The sequence below is a fragment of the Vigna umbellata genome, chromosome 1 (genome assembly GCF_029865625.1).
Source record: "Vigna umbellata cultivar VRB3 chromosome 1, Vumbellata_1.0, whole genome shotgun sequence".
Lineage (NCBI taxonomy): Eukaryota > Viridiplantae > Streptophyta > Magnoliopsida > Fabales > Fabaceae > Vigna > Vigna umbellata.
In genome coordinates, this window is record NC_142165.1 from 21,897,095 (window position 1) to 21,907,253 (window position 10,159).

General features: G+C 30.2%; 1 protein-coding gene across 2 annotated transcripts; it reads right to left on the reverse strand.

Moving 5' to 3' along the window:
* Positions 1-4,841: 4,841 nt before the first annotated feature.
* LOC148204910 (uncharacterized) lies at positions 4,842-8,201 on the reverse strand. 2 transcript variants are annotated; one of them, XM_088109519.1, is made up of 5 exons: positions 8,119-8,201; positions 6,310-6,571; positions 5,682-5,769; positions 5,249-5,315; positions 4,842-5,142 (listed from the first exon to the last, which is right to left on the reverse strand). In XM_088109519.1, exons 1-5 carry the CDS (start codon positions 8,158-8,160, stop codon positions 5,089-5,091), a joined length of 513 nt encoding a protein of 170 aa, XP_087965645.1. In that variant the 5' UTR covers positions 8,161-8,201; the 3' UTR covers positions 4,842-5,088. The 2 variants fall into 2 exon arrangements, with proteins under 2 accessions (XP_087965645.1, XP_087965643.1); XM_088109517.1 differs by lacking the exon at positions 8,119-8,201 and adding an exon at positions 7,682-8,100.
* Between the last annotated feature and the right edge of the window lie 1,958 nt (positions 8,202-10,159).

Sequence of the window (10,159 nt, forward strand, 5' to 3'; positions counted from 1 at the left end):
GAATACAAATTATTACAACGATTTAATTAAATTTTTAGTAACGTCTTCTTATAAACTTTGTAATTATTTCATAATTGTTTTGATTGAAAGATCAATTGTGATAGTTGATTAGAGATGCGTTTGAACTCGAAATTTCTTTTATATGAAAAAGTTTGGTTTAGTTTTATTTTTCTATTTATTTTAAAGTGTTTATGAAGAAGAAAAAGGCGATAAGAATAAAAAAACATTTTTTTTTTTACTTTTTTTAATTTGACTTTAAGATGGTAGTGGTCCAAGTCATTTGGATTGGATTATTGAAGAAGCACGATGGGACTTTTTCACCGTTACATTTACTCAACCACCATTAAAGTAAAAGAACACAAAACAACCACTTAAGTTAACCCATTCTTTTAAGTTACCTAAGAAAAAAGGATCTATGGTAGATGGATTGCAGATAAATTCTTTTTGAACTTGGCGTAACTTATGAATTACAGATCAATTCTCACCAAATTTATATCATCCACCACCTACTCCACCAATGCAAAATCAATCAACAAAGAAAAGGTTATTTAAAAATCTAAAAATACATTATCAAAATATCTTTCAAATAATAAAACAGGTTTCCTAAAAATATTATAAGACATTTAAAAATATTTAGAATTTTCCCATAACTTTGGTTACAACTCTACCCTGATAAAGCCTAATATGCACTTCAATACCTTATTGTTATTACATATACCTCACACATGTTCAAATAAGTACTACTTCAATGGGAATAATTAAAACTCATGATAATTTTATATGAATTCAAAAAATTCATTATATAAGTTATAATTACAATATTATATAAACAAAATTCATATATTAAATCTTATAACAAAAAAATACAACTTATATACATGCTATTTGTACATTAAAAGATTAAATATTATATTGTAGGTTTGTTCTTTCAATACCAAAAACTCAACTATTAATGTCTAACTTCAAGACCGATCATATTATTGATTGACCATCCATGACTGATCACCCATCTCCGACTACTCTTGGTTAATTACATTTGTCTGACTACTCTTGACTAATCACATTTGGTTGATTACTCTTGGTCGATCACATTTAGCTTACTACTCTTGGACCGATCACCTCGAGGATCGATTATCCTTGGTTGACTATCCTTTGACCGACAGCCAGACCAGATGGTAAAATCGACCTATTAAAAAATGAAGGTCAGATTAACACAAATGATAATCATAAATCAATGTGCTAATGTTGATCAATGTATGTGGGTCATGATTAAGCTAGTAAAAAGGTAAAAAATCATAATAACTACTATAAATACAATTCTAAAGTTTGACTTTGAGAACAAATGCATCATTGCATTAATACTATCAATTGGTCATTTATTTACTTTAGCATCGAAGTACGTAACATTTGAACGGTTATGGACAAAAGAGAATATTTGAGACCTAAAGGACAAGAGAGATGAGTGAAATAAAAAAAATCTAAGAATTGGCATAACCTGCTTACACCCGAAACATATATGAATTAAAACATATATGAATTAAAACTAATAATTATTATTGGAAGTCTCACATCGACTAGAATAACGCTAATTTATAATATATAAGTGAGTGTAAATCTCATTTTATAAATCGATTTATTGGGATTAAGTCAAACTTAAAATCTACTTCTTAACCTGGTATCATAACTACCACTGTTGAATTGATGTAAATCTCACCTTACAAGATAATTTTATAAGATTGAATTAAATTTGAAATTCATTTCTTACGAATTGTTTATGTAATATGCATAAGATTCACCATGATGTATGCTGAAGAACCCTATCTATGGAGTAATATATTTTGGAAAATTGCACGTATCGTAGTGTGTATTATATGGTCCAATTTGGAGGCCATACATTTCTTCAATTTTCATTCATTCACACCTTATTTGAGATAAGTGATGTGCCACTTGCCACAATTTATTTTGTCTTACTTTTCTCTTAACGCGTTTGACTCTTGCTGCCTTAGAAGGGAACCAACATTACCCGTTCTTATCCCAACATTAACGTCATTTCCATCATTTTCCTCATGACCCAAACTCCACGTTGCTATATTAATAATAATTATAATTATTTTACCTAATACAAGTGACGATGGATGACTATATAATAACACTGTAGTAATGCTATATTTTTTATAACTTCTGAAATCACTGTAATAAAATATTAAATTGTTTATAGAATTTTATTAAAAAAATATACTAATAAAGAACGAATTTTAAAATTTTAACTACTAATGAATATTTTTTCATTAATGGGTTCATTAATAACATTTATTTAATAAAATTCATTAGTAATTTTTTATTTTTTATCGATAAATATTTAGGTTGATAAATTCTATCAATAAAATGAATAATAAAACTTTCGTTTTAGATGTGATAAAATTCGTTAGTAAATAAATTGATTATTAAATTTTTTAAAAATTTATCAATAAATTTATTGATAACAAATTCTTTTAAAATTTGTTGAAATTTGTCATTGATTTTCTTTAATTTATTGATGAATTTATTGGTAATGATTTAAAAAAAATAGTTGGGAAATGAAATTTTGTAAATCTGTTGAGAAATCTTTGATAATTTTTTTAGAAATTTGTTTGTAAATTCAATAACAATTTTATCTTTTAAAATTTGTTGATAATTCTGTCAATAAATTCATCGATAGAATGTGTGTTAATCTTTCTGTCAAATGTAATAAATATGTTATAAATTAATTAAGATAGGTAGAAGATGAAGAGAAAAATAAAGATAAACGAGAGAATGAGGAGGAAAAAAAGAAGGTGACAACAACAACAACGACAATTGTAAAAGCAACAATAACAAGAGGCAGAGACAACATCAACAATAAGAAAAGAATAAGAAGGAGGAGGAAGAAAAAAAAAAGAAAATATAAAAAAGAAGAAGAAGAGGAGGAAAAAGAAAAGAAAAATTAAATCACGATATTTACTAACAAATAGTTATGAACAACTAAAATCCATTAATAATTATCAATGAATATTTACCATCGAATAATTCCTATCAAATCTTAGTTGTCAATAATTATTGATAAACTTTCGTATTCGTTCAAAAATTTTTTATCGAAAGAAATTTTACTAGTCAATTTTTAAATATTAATGATAATTTTCATTTCCCAATAAATTTTGATGATTGTTGACAAATTTTATCCATTTAAAAATTTATTTATTTTCTAGTGGTGAATAATACAAGGACATGAACTCATTCATCATAAATATTTGAAAAAAAAGGAAAAATATATAAAAGAATAAAGTTTGCATTAATTTATGTATATGTCAAAAAAAAGTTTATTCATAAGCAGTATCAGAAAAAGATATAAGTTTTTTTTTCAAATTAAAATCAACCTATGTAAAGATTGAAATTCAAATTATTGAGAAGTTATTAGAAAACAAATTGTACGAAGTAGTAAGTTAATTTTTTTCTCTCCGTTAAAATAAACAAAATTCTTTCAGAATATACTTCGATTTCTTTTCTAATTAATCAAATGATTGTTGTGTTGTAGCTTGTTCATTATTTTTAACATAAGTTGTCTTATTAGCGTGTCATTGACGTGATTACCCTTACTAGAGATACATGAAAGGGCAATATTAGGGTATATATTTTCAACTTTTCCAAGTTACAACAATGGAAGAAATTTGTTCCTCATATTCAAACAAATCAATGCCATGATCACAAAATCACTACTGAGCTTCTAGAAAATACATCACATACATATCTATTTTTCTTTAATTCTCACTAATTCTTGCTGACATTTTCAACGGTTCTTGCTTTCAATTGGGTTTTCAATGATATTGTCTTCCAACAACCTTTTACTTAGCAACCTTGAAACATTAATAAACTATAAATAGTAATTTGTTTTAGTTCTTGTAGTTTGACCATGAGCACAATGGCAGAAGAATTTTTTGTTGTATATATATTTTTTAAAGGTGTGTTGGAAGAATGAATGCTTCGCAAAAGGAATAGATTGTTCAGTAAATTCGAAAAAGGCTTGATGATTTGTTTGTTTTGTCAAGTAGGTTGGTGTCGTTGAAATGAAAATTTCAGAATAACTACTCAAAATTATTAATTGAATATGGATTTTTGATAGCTTTTACTTCCTGCACCCCTCAATTTCTTTTCACACCCCTCAATTTCGTTTCACACCCCTCAATTTCTTTGCACACCCCTCAATGTTTTATTCAATTTTCAGCTTGAAAGGGAGTATGAACAAGCTAATAATAAGACAAAAGCTAAACTATTGGGATACGCGTGAAATAAAACTCTCATTCTAATATTTCATTTCATGTTGCAATTTGCTTCTTGATATGTCATTTTTAATGTACGTTTTTATTTTTAACTTTTTTTCTTTTTAACTTTTTTTCTTTTATCTTCAGTGAATCATGCACAGAATGAATATTTGTTTAACACAACTATACTTAAAATATATTTTGAAACATATAAACTGTGACAATGACATTTCTTTTAAAAGTGAATGGGAAAAGATTAAGACATGTTTGGATAACATATTCCAAAGACATCCATTAGATATCTCCATTGAGGAGGCAACACGGAGGTTGTGTGAGCAACTGTTATTATAAAAATAAAAAGTGAATTATATAACCATGAAGCATAGTCAAGAAAAAAATTTGCATAATATTCTTAAAAACTTAAAAGCTTATAATTTTTTTATAATTTTGTTTCTAAAATAAATTATAAAATATTTAGTCCTTGTAAAACATTTTTGCCATGCAAATTGTTTATCATGGGACAAACAAATTTCTATAATAATGGCTAGTGAGAACACATATCAGAGAAACTTGCAACAGCATAAGCTTGAAATGATCCCTTTGCAGCTGATAATTTGTCTATGAATCTTTCCACCAAAAAATCAATAATGAAGAGTTACACAAATGAACTAATGAAATGGATTTGGAATAAGAAAAGAACAGAAAGCGAAAATTTTGAAGTTATTCCATTCACAGCTATTGTAACAACAAACAAATTCCACATAACCTCTCCTCCAAAATCCTTGGAAAAACAAAAACTTACATTTTTGTTTGGTCAGTCATACAAACCCTCTTGATCCCAAACATCAACAAGAAAGTCAACCATTTCCTATCACAAGATATAGTATAAACAATCAGTGATATGTTCAAGAAAAGGGTTGTATTTTTCTTACTAAAATATCAGTAGATGAAGAACAAGGTTCAGAAAATCATACTCTCAAAGGAATGCGTTGGAGAAAGGGTTTGTTGCTCCCAAGTAAGGTGTCATAGGTTGCATTGGAACTGTGGAACATAAGCTCAGAATAAGGAGGTTTACAAACACCTCAAAAAGACATTGATGTTCAACTCTAATATTTGCATAATAAAAGTTATGACAAAGGTGAGCAGCATAAGTTATCAAAGTAAAATTATAATTTGTATCACATTGCACCACTAAAAGCACTTAAGAAACTGCATGTATGTTTTGGCTATAAAGAATAACTTATAAATCGCTACATAAGAGCTTAGCAAGAGTACTGCTGTAACTCAGAAAATTATCTATTGCCTCTCTTCAGTGCAGAAATTTATATGCATTCTTGAAAGAAAAAAGGAGTACATATTTTAACTCAGCACTTGAGATTTCACCGTAGAATGCAGATATTTGTTTACCTTATTCTTGGTTCTTGAATTTCTGTGATACTCTCAGACCCTTTCTTTCCTACCCATTGTTGCCTTATCTGGTTCCAGAGAAGAAGCCCTGCATGGATCAAACTTTTCTGTCAGAGATGAATGAAAACAAAGAATTATGCATACAGATAAACCAAAATCCTGAAAACTAGATTTAATTTTATGTTCCAGAAACAGTAGTTTTACATAACTAAATTTACCATCAAGATTAAAGAAATTAAATTTGCAACAAGACATTCAGTTATTGCATACCAGGAAGTTGAATTTTAACTGTTACTTGATGTTCAAGGTGTTTGATGCAAGCATTTGTGAAAATATTGAAGAGAAATTCTAGCAACACATTTTCGAATAAACTCTTTCTTACACAGTCTCTACTATCGGTTAAAATTCCTAAAAAATTACAAAGTCATTAGCTAGACTCATTAAACAAGATGTGAAAGGTATAAAATTTTATATTTTCAATAAATTTTATAGAAGTATGCAGTTAGCATTTCCAATATTAAAACGTTAGAAAAGACATAAGTCCTGAGTAACTCTATTAACGATTAAGCAAGACTGTTTCCATAGCAGAGAACCAACAGATGATGAACATATATAATAGCAAACTTGCCATGGTTGACAAATTCAGGAGGACCACTTTGACTGCCTCCAATACTTTGAGGATCAGAAGGATTATTTGATATTCCGATTGATGACATGCTTCTCTGCGAGTGAGCTTCACTGGGGTCTAATTCAGAAGTGCTGCTGCTCCAGAAGCCATCTGATCCTTCCATTCTAGTCACTGGTTGTTCTTGAGCTCTTAGTCCTTTAAAAGCTTCATCCATTGAAGTAATCTCTGGAGTTTTTTTGCAGCATCCAAAACAACCTATGTTCTGTTATAGAACAGGTTAAACCATAAGCATGATCAACACCAACTATTAGTAACATTCAACCTACCAGCTTTAATTAAAAGATGGTGTTAATGATATAGAAAAATTGCTGTGGTACCAATTATAACACTAGTTAATCAACACAACCTAGCATGAATGTGCCACTCGGTTTATAGAACTTATCACCATACCTGAACAATACAATAAATGGCAAATCAAGAGAGACATAATAGTCTACACTCTTTGTAGTTGGAGATTCCACATCTACAAGAGATAAGACAAATTTATAGTATATAAGTGGGTACAAACCTCACCTTACAAACCGGTTTTGTAAGACTGAGTTAGGCTTAAAATTCACTTCTCAACATAGTATCAAAGTCATGGATTAAAGTTTATTCAAGCGAAATTTGATATCTGTTGGGTCTATTATTCCACCCGTGATCAGACAGCTATTAGACCATCCATTAATGTCTAGTTGCACACTCGAGATGTATATGCTTCGGTGTGAGGAGGATGTATTGGAGATCCCACATCGATTAAAAAGAACGACTAGTTTACATTATATAAATGGGTATAAATCTCACTTTACAAACTAGTTTTGTATGATTGAATTAGGTTTAAAATTCACTTCTTAACTGTATTTTGTTCACTTGCTAATTATCTTTATTTCATTTGGTATTTGTATTAGAGAATTTCTCATATCATAAGCATATTACAGATATGAACTTCCTCATATGACTAACTTTTAGGTGTATTTGTTTACGATCAATGTCTTACACAAGAAAAGTACATGATTATTTGTAAAATGAGAGATTATGGAGAAATTCTCTCAGAACTTAAATGTAGCTATCAAGTTCAAACCAGTACTATATACAGTCTATCCTTTTTCCTGTCAATTGAATTTTCAATGACCTGAATTTACATATGAACAAGAAAAAATTGAAACAACCCTGTGCCTAGAACAGCTACAAGGCTCACTGCTACAGATATATGTTATCACTATGGAAGTGCAAATCTATGTGTAGTAACTGTTTTGACAAGATATCAATGGAAGCAAATAGGAAAAACACCAATTCCTAAAATAGAAATAAGCATAAAATAAGTCTCTCTTACAGAGAAAATCCCCTTGCATTTGAGCTTGAACTTATCCATGAAAGAAAGCACAAGAACACGAAACCAAGCACCACAAAACAATGAACATGAGGGTTTATTCACAACACATCTAACCAACGGTGCTTGAAAGCAACCCCTAGAACACATTTCTGTGATGAAACTCTATAATAGAAGTAAATTGTATGTATCTTATACAAACTTCCAAAGAATCCAAAGAAAGAATGACAAACAACAAAAAGCCCCATCAGGCTACCTTGTTGCATATCTTATGCTTGCTTAAAAACTAAGCAAGTGCAAGCAAAGATTCCAAAACGTGATTAAAAAAGTATTACACATTACAGAGAAGAACCTTAACATACCCAGAAAGATTGAAAGATGCAAAGCAATAAAAATTTCAATTTTCTAGAAATTAGCCACACAAAAAAAATCAATATCACCTTGATCAAGGCAACCAGTGACTTTGGATCTTTCACACCCATTTTCACTCATAGTTAGACAAAACCTCAAAAACTCACTTGGTGAAACAAAATCATACAGTTATAAATAACACATTGAAAAAGTTATTTTCTTACAGATTAAGTAATAAGTGGGGCAGTAGAAGTGACATTAAAAGTTGAAAATTCAGTACCTTTTTTTTTCTCTCAGCTGCCAAACCAAGACAAACAACAAAGACAGTAAAGAACACACCCCATGGACGCCAAAGACCAAAGGTGGAACGTACCTACACAGTTGCATTTGCACAAGTCAATGAAGAGAAGATTTTGCACATAAAAAATGTGAATTCTTTAAGGGGAGAATTCAGTGCTGCATGCAGATTAATAGCATTAAATAAAAAAAAAAGTAGAGAATTTCTTAGACTTTAGTAAAAGAAAAGAAAGGAGGGGAGACATAAAAGCTAGCAAATATTCGAGATGTTTTGTTCTTGAAAATAATGAAAGAGGAGCATGTTTGGTTGCTGAGAAATTGTAAGTGAACCTAAAACATGATATTCTCACCCTTTTGGTCGGAAACACAATCGAATGAATCTTGCTGTCACATTTTGATTGTTCTAATCCTCCTTCTTCATTAGAGGTATGATATGATGAAAAACCTTTTCCCAGAAAAAAATATATACATTAAAATTAATGATAATGTTTTCAGAAATTAAATTTCATTTATGAAAAAGCTCATTTTTTTTTCAATTTTATCTTCCAAAAGTCTTTATGGAGATTATTTCCACTTTTTTTATCACCTATCTCTGCCAATTTTTCCCTAAAAGCTTTAATCACTATTTTTTTTACCCATTTACAATACTCTCATCACAAAATTTCAATCATCTTTTCTAGGCCATTTTTCAACCTTCGTTCTCCACCTCAGCTCCCAAGAAGATTAATAGAAGTTAAACACTGATATTAAATAAATATGTAAGTATAGAGAAATAAATATGAATTGTTGATTTTTTTTAATGAAGATAGATTAAAGAAATTCATCATTAATGAAACGAGTTGCTCAGGAAAAACATGAAACTTGGAACATTCCCAAAATATATGGCGTGCATAAGTTAAACACTGGGATTAAAGAAATATGTAAGTATAGAGAAATAAATATGAATTGTTGATTTTTTTTAATGAAGATATATTAAAGAAATTCATCATTAATGAAACGAGTTGCTCAGGAAAAACATGAAACTTGTGACATTCCCAAAATATACGGCGTGCATATATAATAAAAACGTCACCAGGTTATAATAATAGAAAGCAGTTGGAAATATATATATCCGAATATTAGGATTACAGTCATCCTTAAAATACTAAGGAGCGAAGAAATGTACTCAAGTCTGCCCACATACCATGGGTTCTACATATTACAGTTTTTTTTTTTAAAATGCAAAAGTTAAAGTAAGGAGATCCTAATGGTACTAGGATTCAGCGTCATCTTCCTCCAATGCTTGCTCTAGGGACACCTCCTCGCCATCTGCTCCCATCCAAGTGGATGATCATCGCAAAAGGAAACATACCCAAACATAGCACGAACAACAAGAAGGGTGAACTAATTATATAAAAAGCATACAATATGACAATATGCATGCAAAGTTAACTTCAATCAAGCAAGGAAAACACTCATCTAACATGTTGAATACTAGACTTGACTCGTGGACTTTAGAATGATAGTCGAGCTACGACGGGTCTTGCACTCGTGGTGGCTTATGAAACTTGGGTTCCCCCACCCTACCACACTACAAGGTTAGCCTGTTCGGGCCTTGAGGCATACTGGAAGCCCCAAGACTAAGACCTCCTGCTACTCCTCACCACATGATTCAATCCTCTCAACGTGAGAAGAAAGACCATTAGAGTTTCAGGATGACCCCCAAGACCGAGCTCCTACTCTCATTCTAAACACTAAGAATCTCACCAAGAGATTCTTCACAGATGGAACTTGGTTTACAACTAGGATCGTCTTTCCACCCCTTTATAACCATACACTTTTTGTTACAATCCA